Source organism: Capsicum annuum, chromosome 6 (genome assembly GCF_002878395.1).
Source record: "Capsicum annuum cultivar UCD-10X-F1 chromosome 6, UCD10Xv1.1, whole genome shotgun sequence".
Lineage (NCBI taxonomy): Eukaryota > Viridiplantae > Streptophyta > Magnoliopsida > Solanales > Solanaceae > Capsicum > Capsicum annuum.
The window spans coordinates 226,737,225-226,755,301 of record NC_061116.1 but is presented as its reverse complement, the minus strand read 5'-3'; the positions used below and the strand labels follow the sequence as shown (position 1 = coordinate 226,755,301).

The 18,077-nt window shown below is 34.9% G+C and overlaps 3 protein-coding genes and 1 long non-coding RNA gene across 4 annotated transcripts; all 4 read right to left on the bottom strand.

The window, feature by feature from the left end:
• Window positions 1-3,317: 3,317 nt before the first annotated feature.
• Window positions 3,318-4,240, bottom strand: LOC107874552 (outer envelope membrane protein 7). The gene has a single exon (XM_016721317.2). It carries the CDS (start codon window positions 3,753-3,755, stop codon window positions 3,528-3,530), a length of 228 nt encoding a protein of 75 aa, XP_016576803.1. The 5' UTR covers window positions 3,756-4,240; the 3' UTR covers window positions 3,318-3,527.
• Window positions 4,241-4,606: 366 nt separating this feature from the next.
• On the bottom strand, window positions 4,607-8,040 carry LOC107875255 (small nuclear ribonucleoprotein SmD1a). The gene is made up of 4 exons (XM_016721889.2): window positions 7,892-8,040; window positions 7,740-7,816; window positions 5,024-5,215; window positions 4,607-4,901 (listed from the first exon to the last, which is right to left on the bottom strand). Exons 1-4 carry the CDS (start codon window positions 7,903-7,905, stop codon window positions 4,840-4,842), a joined length of 345 nt encoding a protein of 114 aa, XP_016577375.1. The 5' UTR covers window positions 7,906-8,040; the 3' UTR covers window positions 4,607-4,839.
• Window positions 8,041-8,697: 657 nt separating this feature from the next.
• Window positions 8,698-15,610, bottom strand: LOC107875256 (small nuclear ribonucleoprotein SmD1b). The gene is made up of 4 exons (XM_016721890.2): window positions 15,405-15,610; window positions 15,234-15,310; window positions 9,077-9,268; window positions 8,698-8,926 (listed from the first exon to the last, which is right to left on the bottom strand). The coding sequence occupies exons 1-4, from the start codon at window positions 15,416-15,418 to the stop codon at window positions 8,865-8,867; spliced, it is 345 nt and encodes a 114-aa protein (XP_016577376.1). The 5' UTR covers window positions 15,419-15,610; the 3' UTR covers window positions 8,698-8,864.
• LOC124899400 lies at window positions 11,866-15,227 on the bottom strand. The gene is made up of 2 exons (XR_007056876.1): window positions 14,476-15,227; window positions 11,866-12,228 (listed from the first exon to the last, which is right to left on the bottom strand). It is a non-coding gene; the product is annotated as an uncharacterized LOC124899400 (long non-coding RNA).
• Window positions 15,611-18,077: the final 2,467 nt, after the last annotated feature.

Sequence of the window (18,077 nt, the reverse complement as noted above, 5' to 3'; positions counted from 1 at the left end):
ATGTTATTAATTAATTTTTTTAATTAATATATTAACTCAATTTGAAATGGGTAATTTAAGAGGTAGGGGAGTATGATATTTGCGTCAATAGCAGTAGTTAAACTTTGTATGAGCTGGAATTGTTTGCTAATTAAACAAATAATTGTACCCGAGATTAGAAAGTATCGAAATGCGTATTGATTAAATACACCTAATAAAATGAAGGCGTTGTGTCAGCCTACTTAGATTCACCCACGATGCCGCAGCAGTTAAAATAGAATAGGCACTTTATGAGTTTTTTTAATTAACCCAAGAAACCAAATTAGGGAGGGTACCCTAATAGTAGATACTGAACTATTAGGGTAGTTTGATTGGAAAAATGTTATTTCGAAATAATTAATTTTGAGAATAATTATTATTTCATTATATATATGGGATAATTTATTTCATTATTATGATGTAAATAATGGGATTAATAATTCTGATACTAACTAATACGTCACACCAAATATTTAATAAAATAATCCTTCATTTTATTCCGAAACTATTTATCCTTTATACCTCACACCAAACGATCCCTTATAGTGATATTAAAAAAACTTATATCGTGCATTTTGTATTACGGTATATTTGGTATGCTTCAAAAGATTAGTATTTGATATTTATAAAAAATAAACATAAAAAATTAATGATTCTATCTTGATTTTTTTTTTTTTATGTAATTGATTAAAGAAGGAAATTATTTGTACTTTCTTTTGAATATTTCACAAGTATGTGATGTGTTAGAATCACATAATTGAAATATTTTTCGAAAAATCGAAGTTGTAATTCTCTATACATGAATATACTTAAACAAACTAAGATTATCAATATACTATGCCGTAAATTTTCAAAAACAAACTTAAAAAACACTGAATCATATCAAATTTAATTTGATACTAAATATATACCATGCTCACTCACCCCTAAACCAAACACCGGCCAATTAATTTTCTAGTCTTTATTGTTTTGTATTTTGCCTGCACCTAGCCCCATGTTGTAGACATATTGGGGACCAATAGTCATTTTGAATGAATAATGTTTTTTTTTTTTTTTTTGATAAAAACAAGGATAAAATTTGAACTTGCAATGAGCTTGATGAGTTCACCATCTCCTTCACCCACATTCTCTTTGTTATTAAGTAGTACTACTATATTTGACCCACATAAAGAATTTCAATCTCTACCTTGAAGGGTCCATGGCTTTATCACTTTGCAGAAGAACTTGATAAGCTCTTGGACATATATATTATGCAAATAATGAAATATACTATTACAAATATGTTTAGTAGCATTTTTTTTAATAAGTAAAATAGGGGTCGTTTGGTAGAGTGTATTGAAAAATATAATGCATATATTAGTTAATGTATATTATTAGTACCTTGTTTGGTATAATTTTTTATCTATGTATAACTAATGCAAGCATTAGTTATACACCCTATTGTGTATTGAAGTGTGTATTAGTAATACACTTCGTTTCCTATATATTACTAATACAATGTCTTTTAACACATGCATTAACTTATTAAATGACCTTAATACCCCTCAATTTTCCTCTCAAAATATTTCATCATTCCATTTCCCGCCATTTTAATTTGCAATAGTGAATCTTTTCAAATATTTCACAATTTTTTTTTCCACTATTTTAATTTACAATAATGAATAGTTGATTTAAATAACTGTAACATATTTTTGTTTTGCTTCTAGGGTCTTTAAAAAGATTAAAAAAAATGAAACTATTTCTTAATTTTACGTCTTATATTTTATTTTTATTTCGACTATGTTAATTCGTTAGCGTAATATTTCATGCGCAAAGACGAAGGTCTTGCAATTAAACCAAAACCTCTATATACTAGTTCACCAATACTAATTATGTTTGAGATGATAAAAAAATTTTGTTGCAAAGAAGTGTACAAAATCAAAGAAGGATATTTTTGCAAATAAATATTTCTTTTATAGATTTTATGTAAGATGTATTATTTCTTATACATCAAACCAAACAACATAGGAAGAAATAATATATGCATAACTGATATAGACATGATTAATGTAAACATTATTAATACACTATATTTTATATTATTCTTGTACATTTTACCAAACGAACCCTAAGACTACTAAGAGCCACAAGCTTAGTCTATTCATGTATAACCCACAAATCACGCTGAGATATATGAGAAATATGTACAAGGATGGTATGAAAAGATATACTACTACCATATTCATATCATGATTAAGTAGTCAAATCGAATTTAATTAATACAATCCCTTCAATCCTATCTCTATCTTGTGATGTGAAAAATTAGTATAGTCCTTATCTCATTGCTGCTAGCTATATGCAGTGTATCCACTGTAGATAATCTTATAGTAGTATATTATGTGATGTATGATATATCAACAACTCATATAAAAAACAAATTGACCGTTACTGAAAGAGAAATATAAAGTCAAATCATAGAAAACAATATATAAAGTCAAATCATAGAAAACAATCATTAAACGATTATCACTTGTGGTTCATCTAATGTTTCACGTTCATCTAATGAATTACTCTTTCATAAGAGAGTTCTAGTAGGTGTTTGACCAGAAAATTTTTTTACTTCTTTTAAAAAGTTATTTTACTTTAGTGAAAAATAGTTGTGTTTGGCTATAATTTCACTTTAGTGAAAATTATTTTTGAATAGTAAAATTCTCATTTCTATCACAAAATTTCAAGAACAACTTCAATTTATATTCATGGCAAAACACAATACCAACGCCAACTTCAACTCAACTCTAATTCCAACTACTAAAAATTATATTTTATGGCCAAATAGAGCGTTAGTATGGTAGAGTATACACAAACAAACTCACTACTTTGAGGAGAGTATGAGGATGGTAGAGCATACACAAACATACTCACTACTTTGAGGAGAGTCTGAGGATGATAAAATATGCGGATATTTTATCCCTACTTCGAAAAGAGTTGAGGATGGTAGATTATACGCAAACATACTCACTACTTTGAGGAAAGTCTGAGGATGGTAGAATATATGCGGATATTTTATCCCTACTTCGAAGAGAGTTGAGGATGGTAGATTATACACAAACATACTCACTACGTTGAGGAGAATATATGCATATTCAAAGAGAATTGAGGATGGTAGAGTATACGCATACATTAGCCCTACGTCTAAGGGCAATCTGGTGATCCGACGACTGGTAAATCAGGCAAATGCAATATTTCAAAAGCTTATATTAAGGATAATCTAGTTGAAAATTAACATGCTCTCTAATCAAATTCAATCTGCACTAGCAAGGTAGATGAAATTCCAAATTGAATCAAATTAAGCTTCGGCAATACCATTTTCCCCTCAAGCGTAATACTATAAACATTAGAAACTGAAACATAAAACAGAAATTAACAAGTCACCACATTCCTAACTCTTTTTTTTATTTTACCAAAGAGTTAAATTAAAGCAATATAATATATTGGGATTTACAACCCAAATAGTAAACAAAACTCTCAATTCAGTTGTCTTTCTGGGGAGGGTCAACATCGACCTGAGACTTGTCGGCTTCTGAAGTTTGATCGGCGACGGCTTCAACATCGTCGGGGTCACGAGAAGGGTCAGACTTGTCCATGGCGGCTCGGGTTTTGTCAAGCCACGGCTTGAGAGCAAGCTCAATCGCCAGCCAACCAAAAGCTAGAGCTCCAAATACCACTGCTGTCGATTTCAACGCGTTGTTCTTCGCCATTGTTGAGACCACCTGCAGCTTTGCTTTTTTCGATGAGGGTTTTAGGTTGCAGCTTTCTAGGGGATTTGCTTACTGTTACTACTAATTATTTATTAAAATGCAGCCCCATTGGGCCCGATTACTTAGGGCCTCAATTTACGGGATTAGCCATTAAATATATATATATATATATATATATATATATATATATATATATATAATACTATTACCATAACATTTAGCCACTCTTTTGGCATGAAAATATTTTGGACAAAATAAAAACTTGAAATAACTTCAGCAAATGGTGCTGGAATTCGGATCTTTGTCAAATGGAACCTAAGGAATGATTCACGAGGTTTATGAATTTGTTGGAATTTCAAAACGCATGAACGATTTATCAATCAAACTTTTATAAGTTTAAACCCAAAGTATGAATCGTTGATTCAAAAAATTGATGGAGTTTCTAGTCATGAACAATGCATGGGTTCAAAACATTAGAAGGTTTTTCGGTGCTCTAGATAGAAGTATTTCAACAAATTACTTCTCATTAAGAGAATAAGTATACTCACTAATAAGCAATAATTTTCATAGTTTGGTCAATGTGGTCTTGGGTAATTTAATCCAAAATGAGGTACGCATTATTGATTTACATGTCAAGCTGTAGTTGATACACCCTTTCAGTGCTGACAGATAAACAAGTTATCGAAAGGATTCCGAGATACACACACGTACACGCACGCATTATTCACTCAAAACACACAAACAACGACATTAAATGTGGAATATTGTGGAGATTCATTAAGGTCAATGCAGTAAGAAAGATTAAAAATAATACTACTACTTTGGTAAGAAAAAATGAAATTGGCCAGATGTAAAAGGGACAAATATAGTTCAGTGACATGACTAGGCAGAGCAAAATTGAACGAGATACAAAAGTAATACTAGTAGACCATATGATGCAACGAAATAACGTGCTCTAAGGATCCAGAATAATTGTTGCATAAGATCGATCTTTTGTCCACTGGCAAACTAAGAACAAATCTCTCAATCCGTACATATGTTTACATAGGCAATACTGCAAAAAATTAGAGCAGCTGGAATGCACTTAACGGCCTCGACCACGTCCACGCCCACGACCGCGCCCACGACCACGTCCCAAAGGCTTCCCTGAAGAGGAAGAAACAAATGAAGAGGATATTAGAAGGATGTCCAAGCATCAAGGAAATTAAACCATACAGCCAGAAGGCGCAAAAACAATCTGAACATAGCCCTTAAGAATATGACAATACCAGCTGTTGGCTTCTTTGGCTTCACCCTAGGTGTATCTTCCACCAGCAGCGTCTCAAGATTTAAGCTGTCAGGGAGAATGTAATAACGGATGTTGTTACCCCTCACACTCAGGTGATCCAAAGTCACTGGATTCTTTCCCTTAAGCATAATTTTGACAGCCTTCAGGTGTGTGTTCATGCTAACATCCACACCTATAAAAATATAACTCCCTTTAGAAACTAAACTCATAGCTCTCAATTTAGTAAATAGTAAGGAGACGGATGTAATAGACATTGTGCCTAGTTAGCATCGAAACACATACTGATATGCTTAAGACATATTAATGTGTCCCAAATATATCAAGCAATTTTCTGTTAGTATAAGCAACCCTTCACGGAATAAAAGTCGGAAGCATAGAAAGGACAACCAACAGAGAAAAAAAATGCAAAAGGTCTCTAAATAGGAGGATATGACAAAAATTTATGTTTTAACTATTCTAATCGTTTAGAAAAGAGATAAAACTTCTGGAATACATATATGGCCATCAACTAAGCCTCCACGCAAAATTAGGACCCATAAATTAGATGGTCCATGTCCTGTTTTGCAGGGTAACAATTATTGGTTCTTCTATTACCTCTCTTCTTTTCACAACGAAACGTGCTCGTATTTCCTTATACTTGCAACACTAAGTGGTGTTGTCGTAAAACTTGAGTACAACATAATAAGCTATAAGTTGATTTCACACCCACTTAAGCTCAAGCATTCAAACATACTTGGTGAATAACAAGAGTTGCACACAACTCTTCGCTACGTGTTGCACCCAAAGTTGTGGCCTAGTGGTTCAATGAAGTTGGGTTGAGCACCATGAGGTCTCAAGTTCAATTCCCAACAGAGACAAACACTAGGTGATTTCTTTCCATTTGTTCTAGTCTTGGTGGACAAAGTTACCTGGTACATGTTGTTGGTGACCGGTGACTGGTGGGAGGTGGCAAGTATCCCGTGAAATTAGTCGAGGTGCGGGCAAGATGGCCCGGACACCACGGTTATCCCCAAAAAAAAAAAAAAAGTCTTAGCTCCTTGTCCAGTTGATCTAAGAACAAGAAACATTAAATATAGCAAATACCTGGAGGCTGGAACTTTAACATGAAGCTGGGATATAGTAGCTTACAAATGCCTCACATAGACAATCCATAAATAAGTGAAGCCATCATGGTTATTGCTTACATAATCGATTACAAGTGGCATAGGTTACGGTGTAGCAACAACTAGGTAATCAAAATGTAGACAGATGAAATTGATCACTGAACATACGTTTTGTCAATTAATGTTACATTTGTGGGGATTAGAGCAGCTAACACACGTCTTGGAGACGACAGGATGAAGACAACAGGGTTCTGCATAGAAAATAAGAAAGCTCTTGGACCAAATAATTCCGGCATAAAAGAACTTGTCGCTTGTAGGGAACTAAGAACAATGGTGGCAATTGGCATAATAATCAGGAACCATGCGCAAGATAACTTAAATTTCTCATGAGAATTTCATTATCGACCAATTTTATCAGACAAAATGATGATGAAGGTTTTACAACAACAACAAAAGAAACGACACCTCAGTTCCAAACAAGTTCGTGTCGGCTAAATGAATCCTCATGGACCATGTTACTCCATAAACAGTACCAAAAAGTCTTCATATTTCCTACTGCTATATACTGTAATGGTGATAGTTACCCGTTAAAATTTAGAAGTACTATAAATTATTGTATCTCAATCTCAAGTTGAGAGAGATTCTACTGATCTACCTCCCTAAAGCGAAGCATTGGTCCCTTTTTATTTGACAGAGAATGAGAGAAGCATTGGCCACTTACTGTATACTTCCACCATAAGTGGAGCATGTCCATTCAGTGATTTACCTCCCGTAAGTGGAGAAAAGATGTACTTCTGTTTGTTTGGTAAGGTTGGACAGAAGTAAGACAAAAACATTTTCTTCTTCCATCAAATTCCAGTTACCCTAAAAAATCCAGATAGAAGGATAGACAACCCATCTACTTTTGCTTCCTGTCCCTTCTTAATAAATTCCTATTGGTACTTCAAACGAACTTCATAGTTGAAGAAGGATTGAAGTGGAGATAAAATGTGCAAATCAAAGAGGATAAGAAAGGAATTCGGAAATTCAGAAGATTCGGAAATTCAGAAGAACAGAGAGAGGGGAAGACCGATTGATATCAGACGGATTACCTCATATACTCTTTATAGCTTCTCTACCCTAGATTCCATGCATTTACAGACTTACATAGTGACTGGTGGAAGTGAAAGGAGAATGAAGTAAGCTATTGCAGTTACCACTTACCAGTGGCAGAGCCACCTTATGGCGAGGGGTGTCATTTGATACCCCTTCGACGGAAAACTTCACTGTTTAGCTAGGTCAAAAATTTTAGTTTTATGTAAATATAATATATGTTGACTCCCCTTTTTTCAGAACAACTAAACTTTCAGTTAGCAACAATTTGAAATAACTTATCTACCCAGAAAATCATATCCATACAAGCGCATTCTTTAATTTACATATTGGTGTGACTGTATGAGAAATTCAGCTATTACATAAGTGCAAATTATTCACTTCGGATTATACAGCCTTACAAGGGTCACACCAAATACGTAAATACAGCTATACAAAATATATATTAGAATAAAAATGCAAAATAAAATGTGAGAAAGATAGAGATAGAGAGAGAGTGACCTGTAATGGTTCCATGAACAGCGGTGCCGTTTTTGAGCTCAATTGAGACAGTCTCGTTGTTGAGCTTCATCAAAAATCTGCACACAAAGTTGAAAGTTTAATCAATGGCTAAACTCACTGTGAAAAAAAATAATTGAAGATTTCGAGTGAACCTGACGAGCTTCATTCTTGCTGGAGAAATTGAAGATACTCCCGATACAGCCTCCCGTTTAGGGCAAGGAGCGCCAGGGTTTATTCAAAAACCAGAGACTCCCAACAGAAGCGGCGTCGTACTCCATGTGCCCGTAGCACATGGGCCTATTCATTTTGGGCGATGTAAAAAGGCCCAATCGACTAAATGTGGGCCGGGTCACTTTTTAATGGTAACAATTGCACTATGTTAGCCTGCTATTTAAGTTGTATCCAATATTTTAGAGTAGAGTATTCAACTTTTAGCCAGTTTGGCAAACTTAAGGAAAATGAAACGATTCAGTTGATTTAAAAATTGTATAAACAACATAAATCCCATCTTAAATGAAACTAACAACATAATTTTTAGTTAAAAATTTGATGGAGTTTCAAATCCATGAAAAGTGCCCGGGTTCAAACTTGTATCGATCATCCCACATAATGATTCCTCCAATTCCCAATTTGATCCAAATGTAGGCTGGTAATGTGAGAGACTCAAAACACTAGTTCGTAGTAGTATCTTGCTTCTTTTTCCCTTTTTCTATCTTCTGTCATTTTAATTTTTAACAAACTACTTCCTATTATAGACTAAACTAAGTAAATGTGGGCATTATTAGAGTTTCATAGGGTTAAGCCAGTAAGCAGCTTAAAAGTAACAACTACTTTGTATGAAAAAACCGAAGGGCACAATGCAAATGGGCAGATGCAAAAGTGACCAACACAGTTCAGTGATATGAATAGGCAGAATAAAGTTGAATGAGATACGAAAGAAATGTTAGTACACCATATATCGTGCGAAACGAAATAACGTGCTCAGACTTTAAAGATCCGGAATAAATTGTTGCATTAGATCAATCTCTTTTCTGCTAGAAAACTAAGAGCAAGTCTCTCCATCCATACATATATGTTTACATAGACACCACTGCAAAAAAAAAAATAAGAGTAGCTGGAATGCATTTAGCGGCCTCGACCACGTCCACGTCCACGGCCGCGCCCACGACCACGTCCCAAAGGCTTTCCTGAGAAAGAAGAATCAGAGAAAGAGGAAATTAGTATACGTCTAAGCATCAAGGAAATTTAACCATACAGCCAGGAGGCATAAAAATACTTCTGAACATTACTTTTTTAGCAATTACAAAGGAAAAAGAAAAAGAAACGTCTGAACATACCAGCTGTTGGCTTCTTTGGCTTCACCCTGGGTGTATCTTCCACCAGCAGCGTCTCAAGATTTAAGCTGTCTGGGAGGATGTAATAACGGATGTTGTTACCCCTCACGCTCAGGTGATCCAACGTCACTGGATTCTTCCCCTTTAGCGTAATTTTGACAGCCTTCAGGTGTGTGTTCATGCTCACATCCACACCTATAAATATTAAAAATATAACTCGCTTTAGAAACATTAACTCACAGCTCTCAATTTAGTAAAGTCAGTAAGGAGACGGATTGAATAGCCATTGTGCCTAGTTAATATCAAAACACATACTGATGCTCGAACACAAATTTATATATCCCAAATATATCTAGCAATTTTCTGTTAGCATAAGCAACCGTACACGAAATAAAAGTCGGAAGCATGTAGGTCTCTATATGTGGTATATTTTGTAGTGAAATTTCATTGGGAATGTTGTTGTTGGAGTCTAGTTATCTAAAACAGAAAGAAATTTCTGTAGAGATGGCAATCAATCAAGCATCCATGCAAATAAGGATCCACAATTTGGATTTGGACGGTGAAAAGAAAAAGGGAGAAAGCTAGCAGCAAAGGGTGTTCCCTTATCTTTGCTGCCCTTCTGGCCAATGACATTTCAGATGCATCCTGCAACCAGCACAAGCCCTGGCACTTTCCATAAGAAGCCTACCTAATTTTGCCAAGTAGCATCTCTACTGCCAGATAAAGAAGCTACAGATGTTTTTTTTGGAGGATAAAGTAATTACTAATTTTAAAAATGTTTCGGTACAAAGCACGACCGTATATAAGAAGTATACCAAAATGTAGAAAGCCTACCTAAAGATATGATTTTCTATGAATGACACCCAATCCTCAATGCACAAAGGTACCTAATGGGTGCACCAAAAAGAAAATAAGGGATAAGAGGCTACTCCTCAGTTGTACAAAAAATACAGTAAGATAAACATAAATAGCATTGACAACAAGATTAGACAACAGAAAAGAATTATAAATACAACATTAAGAGTTGTTGTCATAAAACCAGGGTACAACATGTAAAGCTACAAGTTGATTTTGTGCCCGCTTAAGCTCGACCATTCATACATACTCACTGAATAACAGGAGTTGGACATAACTTAGCTTCTTGTCCAGTTGAATCTATGATCAGTAACATTGCATGACAAAAGTGACTGTCGGAGTACACGATATCATATATGCCACTTACTTCTCACTCTTTTGGATAGTTCTACATGCCCAAATATCATATCGACCAGCCTATATAACTACACTTGTATGTGTCGACTTTCTGACCGTAAGTACCTGGAACTTTAACCTCAAGCTGGGAAATAATAGCTTGCTCACACCTCACATAGATAAGGACAATCCACAAACAAGTGAAGGAATCTTGCTTATATGATCAACTATACAAGTATTATAAGTTACAGTATAGCAAAAACAAGGTAATCAGAATTTTATATAGAGAAATTGACCATTTAACATAGGTTTTGCCAATTAATGCTATATTTGTGGGATAAGAGCAACTAATGCACATCTTGGAAACAAGTGGATGAAGATAGTAGGGTCTTGCATAGAAATTAAGAAAGCTCTTGGACCAAATGCTTCCAGCATAGAACTTTTCACTTGTGGGGAATGAGAACAATGGTGGCATAATGATCTGGAACCAAGTGCAAGATAACTTAAACTTCTGAAGAGCATTACATTATCAACCCATTTTATCGACAAAATTATGGGGAAGGTCTTACAACGACACAGAAGAAACACCACCTCAGTTCCAAACAAGTTTGACTCGGCTATATGAATCCTCGTTGATCATGTTACTCCATTTAAATTCATCTCAGGCTAATATTATACAACATAAAGATAATAATAAGAATATAAGAGGTACAAAAAATCTTTATATTTTCTACTGATGTATAAAATATGGTGACAGTTACCCGTGAAAACTTAGAAGTATTAGAAAATACTATATCAATCTCAAGTTGAGAGAGATTCTACGGATTCACCTCCCTTAAATGAAGCATTTTTCATTTACTGATTTACTTTCCCCTTCATTAGAGTACGGGTTATTCACTGATTTACCTCCCTTAAGTGGAGAGAAGCGTTGTACTTCTGGTTGTTTGGTATGATTGGAACAGAAGACAAACATTTCCTTTTTAAGTTAAATTTCAGATACACTGAAAAATTTCAGATATAAGAATACAAAACCTATCCACTTTTGCTTCCTATTCCTGCTTACTTGCAAAGAATTATCTCTTAATTTTCCTCTCTACTTCCGTTCCTCTTAAGTTTTTTTTTCCAACACAAACCTAACATAGTTTTAAGTTTTAAAGCAAATAATATGTGGATTGAGGTTAAACTTATGAAAAATATTAAGAAAATGACTAAAAAGATACTCCAATAAGAATCTTATGTTCGCTCCCACAATTTCTATGTTTTTGTTTTTTAATTTAGAGATTTGTATATCAGTATATGAAGTGTGAATTAATGAAATGGTCTGAAAAAAGCACAACAAATTAGGATACTCTTATAGGTGACCCCAACTAGTTTGGGATAAATGTGTAGAGATTCATTGAAGACTCGAGTTTCCTGACCATGTCTCCCTGCATCCGTTTCTTGAAAAGGTATTATTTCAGAGTTGGAGAGCTTACAATAAGCGTCCATAGTACTGGCAAAAAATTTCTTATGAAGGAAATTGTTGAATTGTTATATATAGTGAATATAGAACACTTCAATTTCTTCGGATTGCGTAGCAATTTAACTTGTAGAACCACAAAAGCTGAACAAGAGATATTATTTATATTGAAACAGAGTGCAATTAACACATTAACAGAGAGGAATTACAATGCTATAGACATAAATTACAGGGATGACAAGCAGAATAGCTCTGCACTTGCGAATGAATTCCTAATGGAATTTGAAAGGAGCTCCAGAGTCGAAGAATGATTGAAGTGGGATGAAGATGATACGAGCCAAACGGCCAACATAGCTTTTGATGACATCCTTGGAGGCCAACACTTAAAAACTCAAGCTTTGATCACCTCGAGGACACAAGAGCATGCATGGAGGACCCGTTTTGAACATTCAAGAGAGCAATTCCGTGTGTGGAGGGTTGCTTGGAGGCTTGCCTTAATGACTACCTGAGAGCACAAGTGAAGAAGTGTTTTGAAGAGCTTTACACACTCCAAGGCAGCCCCCTAATTTACACACCAAGGCTGGCCCTTCTTTAAGGGTAATTTAGAGATTGCACATGGTGTCTTGACACTCCATAGGCACCCCTTTCTCATTAAGGATAGTTTGATCATTTTATCTTCTTTTGTAATAGACTATAAGTAGAACATTTTAGGGTTTATTTCCTTAGTTGATTATTGATATGGATTATTGAAAGAACAAGTCTTCTCTCTAGAGAGAAAGAGAGTGAAACCGTAATTAGGGCATATTAAGTGTGGATTCACTTGTGTTGCATTTTGGCTTAGAAACGTTGGTGCTTGAGGAGATTGACGTCCCTCTTGAGTCTACATAAGAGTTTGGTGTTAGTTATTACGGGATTTAGGGGTCTTGACGTTTGAAACACATCTTGGTTCTTAGGTTTTGTAATCTCCCTATATCAAACTAACTATCTTTATCTTATTGCATTTGTTGTCTTGTTTCCATTATCATGTGTTGTTGCTGCTGCCATTGTTTTTGTTGTATCTTGTTCTCGGTTTTCCTTGTTGTTCTTGGCTGTTTTTGTGTGTTCGTAGTCGATCCGTTATCATTTGGTATCAGCGCAAGGATTGATTTCGTTCCTACGAAATCAATCTGGGGCTTGTTAACTTGCGAATCACAAAAAAACAAGTGTTGAAAATCTAAAAATCTCAAAAAAAAAAAAATTGTCCCATTTTTGGTGTCTTGGCTGAAATTTGTATCTTAGATTTATGAGATTTTTATGTGTTTTGGACTTTTGGTTGTTTCTAGTATTAGCCCCTTCTTCACTAACACTAAGTGAGTCTAGATCCAAATTTTGAGCCATTTTCGAGTTGTTCTTGGAATTTGAAAGTTGCTGTTTTTTGAGGATTGGTGGCTTGAAAATGTGTTGTTGAAGATTTGAACTTGAAAACGCATAGTTGTTGATGTTTGGAGGTCCAATGTGCACCTAGAACTCCAAAATTTCAAAGGAGGTGTTCTTCACCATCTACATATCTTGTTGGAAAGAAATTTTCAAGAATGGTTGTTTGATCAAGAAAATCAAGTGAAAAGAGAGTGGTCTTTGTTTGTATACAAAGAAGGAAAGGGACAATAAGACTTTCAAAAAGACTTATTGCCAAAAAGGAGAAAGAGCATTTTTCAAGATTGACAAAAGAGGAAAGGAGACAAACCCCTCAAAAAGGTTGTCTTGCCAAAAAGGTGCAAAACAAGTCAAACCTTTTTGTCTTGAAAATGTTTCCAAGACAAACAAAGACCAATCTTTCTTTCACTTGATTTTTAGATCAAACAACCTCCTTTGAGGATTCTTCTTCAACACAACATGAAGAAGCAAGAACAACAAGAACATTCAAGAATGAAAACCAAACCAAATGAGCTCCAAATTGAATGATTTTTGTCTCTTTTAGCTCACGTTGAACTCTATAACAACAACACGTTTTCAAGCCCACATCTTCAATAACAACACACGTTCAACTCAAATCCACAACAACAACAATCTTCAAATTCCAAGAACATGGAAATGACTCCAAACTTAGATTTAGACTCTTTTAGTGTTAGTAATGAAGGGGCTAACACTAGAAACAACCAAAACACATAAAAACCTCCTAAATCTAAGTTCAAAATTTCGACCAAAGACTAAAAACGAGACAGAATGTTTCTTTTTGGATTTTCAATTTTTCAACACTTTTTTTTTGTGATTTTCGAGTTAACAAGCCCAAGATTAATTTTATTGGAACAAAATCAATCATTGCTCTCATACCAAATGATACAGAGACGAGTACGGGACACTAAAAACAGCCACAAAACACAAGAACAAAGCTGAAAACAAGATAACAACAAATGAGGCAGCAACACAAAGAAACGAGATAATGAAGACAAGATACGAAACACAACAACAATGCAATAAATAAAGGATAGTAACTTGACCTAAAATTATACAAGAACCTAAGAACCAAGACGTGTATCAAACGTCAAAACCCCTACAACTCATATAATCAACACCAAGCTCTTACGTAGACACAAGAGGGAACACACTCTCCTCAAGCACCAACATTTCTAGCCAAAATGCAACACTAGTGATTTCACACTAAGTGCTACCCTAGTTACGGTTATAACACTCTCTCAAGAGATGAGTTCTCTCAATATCAATAAACAACTAAGCTGAAAAATAAGCCTAAGATGAAGATAAAATAACAACATACCCTTAATGAAAGAGGCACCTATGGAGTCAAGGAGGGACATAAAATGACCAAGACACCCTTAATGAAGGGGCGGTCTTGGAGTGTTAAGACACCAATGAATGGACACCTCTTCAATGCTCCAACTGTGGATGGTTGATACTTCAACACTTGTAGCTCTCGGGCATCAAGGCAAGCCCCCATGCAACCTTACACACACGGGATTGCCCTATTGAGTGCCCACAATGGCTTCCCCGTGCATACTCTCGGGCCTTCAAAGTTTCCAAAATCAGATTTTCCATGTGTTGGCCTCGAACGATGGCATCAAAGGCTAAGATGGCCGTTTGGCTTGTATCAAAACGTGCGGATCAGAGAGGATAAGAAGGGAAAAGATTCATAAATTCAGAAGAACGGAGAGGGGAGAAGACAGATCGAGACAGGTTAACTCATATAATTTTGATAGCTTCTCTACATAGCTTTCATGCATTTTATAGACATACATAGTGACCCACGCTGGAAGTAAGCTATTACAGTTACCATTCATCTTCTATGAACTAATTTAACGTGTGGCATTACAAATCAAGTTTAGCAACTTGCATATCCCACCCAACAACTACACTTTCGGTTATCAGCAATTTAAAATAACTTCTCCACCCAGAAAATCATATTCATACAAGCACATACTTTAATTCACATATAGGCGTGAGCAATTCAGCTACTACGTAAGTGTAGAACAGGTATCTATCCAAAATATATACCGAGAAAGATAGAGAGAGAGTGACCTGTAATAGTTCCATGAACAACGGTGCCATTTTTGAGCTCAATTGAGACCGTCTCGTTGTTCAGCTTCATTAAAAATCTGCACACAAAGTTAAAGGTTAAAACCATGGCTACACACACTAGGGAAAAAAAAACTCACAGAGACAAAAAAAAATTGAAGAAATTGCATAAACCTGACGAGCTTCATTGTGCTGAAGAAATTGAAAACAAGCTAGGTCTTAGATCAAAGCACAAAAATTGAAGATGAAGAGACGCTAGGGTTTAGGGCAGGGAGCGCCAGTGTTACTATTCGAAAACATAAGCTCCAGTTACAATGGCGTCATATTTATGGGCCCATAGAACATGGGCCTTCACATCTTGGGTAGTATATAACAAGGCCTAATTAACTAAATGTAGGCTGTGTCATGTTTTTAATGGTCGGAACTACGAATTGCAATAACTTGCAAATTTTCAACTTGCCATTTAAGTTGTAATCACTTTCAAAGTAGTCTTTTTTTTTTTTTTTTCGGTGTTTCTCATCCGATGTCCGATACCCACATTAGAGTTCGACTAATTCGAATTCGTGCCAAATAGGGCCCCATTCGGGTGTAGTGCTCCCTACCAAGAATTTTTTCATATCTAGGGCTCGAACCCGAGATCTCTGGTTAAGGGAGGAGCAGTTCCATTTACTGCACCACATCCTTTGATTAGTCAACTTGTTGCCGATTTAAAAGAGAAACTTGCAGTTACTGAACCCCATGATCAAGGTGCAAAGTCTTGATTTTGCAAAGTCTTGATTTCAGCGTGTAACTTATTAAATGTACATAAAATGTTATCGAGCATTATTAGTCAAGATATGTCGTAGAAGAGAACTTAATTAAAGTCAATTGGATCAACTTTAAGCTAATGGTTAGAACATAATGCTTGACATGCATATTCAAACTTTCCCCAAAATTATGTTATTGCATGGGGTAAAAACAATATTAGATATATGGGTGAATTAGGAAATGACACGCGAAAGATAGGATAAGTTAAGTTTGACTCAATCGATAACAATAAGCACTGATATCTCACTTATCTCGATTGGAAGGAGTGATCGCATTTGTATTCCTGTTTATTCACTTGCATTATATTTATGCTTCAAGCTATTAAATTCTTTTATTCCATCACTCTAAAGCATAATAATAATCTCAAGCTCATCGGTAATGCTACCAGCTACAAATACTGAAACTCAAGCTCGTTTCATTTTATTTGTCTTGTTATTTTAATTCAATCATGTATTTAATCATTATTTCTTCTTACTTTACTCACATTAATTAAGAACGTTACAGTTATAAACCTCGTGTTTTGATCATCTTAATCTGCATGTCCTTGAGCCACGTTGGCTTCATCTAGCATTGTCGGGTGCCTGCATTTTTCTTATTTATTTTATGATTCAACCCTTTTTTTTTTTAAGTAAACTTATTTTAGTACACCCATAAAATATGACACATGAAATTAATAAAATAAAATACATAAAATATACATATAGTAATTATGATTTTTATTCAAATTATAACCCGTCATGCCAGACCATATCCTCTATACACTAAAAAAAAAATCCTTTAATGTGCAATATAAGTAATTACAAGCTAGCTGTATTTGTGTTGTCCCTTGACACTAAATACTCTAACTATTTAGAGTGCATAATTTTATGGGGCATTTGAACGTACAAATTAAAGGCCTTTTGGTCCGAGGTCATGCACACTTCAAATAATATGACCCCCATTAATCTAGTGGCTAAATTTGTCTGGAAAAAAAATATCTTCCAATTATATTTAAAGGAAAAATTTAGTCCACCGAATCCAAAGAAAAGACAAATTTAAAGGTCTTTTAAGTATTTTTTGATTTTCCTAATTGATATGCATAAATTATACACGATTACATATGTCCATAATTTAAACAGTTAGATTGACAATTATTAAAGTTAAATGTTGGAATTTTAAAGAGTGGGCCAAATTAAAAAAAGGCCATATGGGACAATCCCTTTCATTAATTATTAACATTTAAGTATTCTTATAACACCTTCGCATGAAGTTTGATATTTTATCATACATAACTCAAACGCGAACTCATTGCAATGTCATCTAAACTGTTAAATTATTTGAGAGAATATATATTTATTTATTTAATTGTATTTTCAACACGCAGGTACAACTTCTGTTTCCTCTGGGTCAATGAGTCCATATAAATCCCTTTCCATCGAAATGAGTGAACAAAATGGTGGAAAAAGGAATGATGAAAAATCAAGAAATAACCCCTCACGTGCGAAATTATGGAAGATCTCCTTAAAGATCAAACAATTCCATCGAATTGAGTATGATTGTATATGTGATAGCATCTACTACACCAGGAATATCAATGAACTCGTTTATTGCAATTGCTCAGGATAGCTTTTTTTAGCTTCTAGGGTCTATTTCTTAGTTCAAGATCCCTCTTACTAACTGAAATCAAAGAATTAGTAGATCTGTTCCGTCCAAAATGGAAATGGGCTAGGGTTATGAACTTATAATCTGATGATTGAGTTGATTCCATGATTATAAGTTCATTCCATACCGGATCAGGCCGGAATAGGATTATATACATTCTCATTATGAGAAGAGGCCATTCGGGCCTATCTAAATAGATACTATGTTTACATATGGATCCCTACATCGTTACATTCCATTTAGGATTAGGAATACGCGTAATCGGACCTGCTTTTTACATATCTCTATTGGGACCCTATTCACCTCTTTGGGTGAATCGAGAAATAGGTTTAATTGTCCATCTTTTTGATATATATCAGGCATTGCATTCTCCGGATAATTCAAATCGAAGCAATTAGA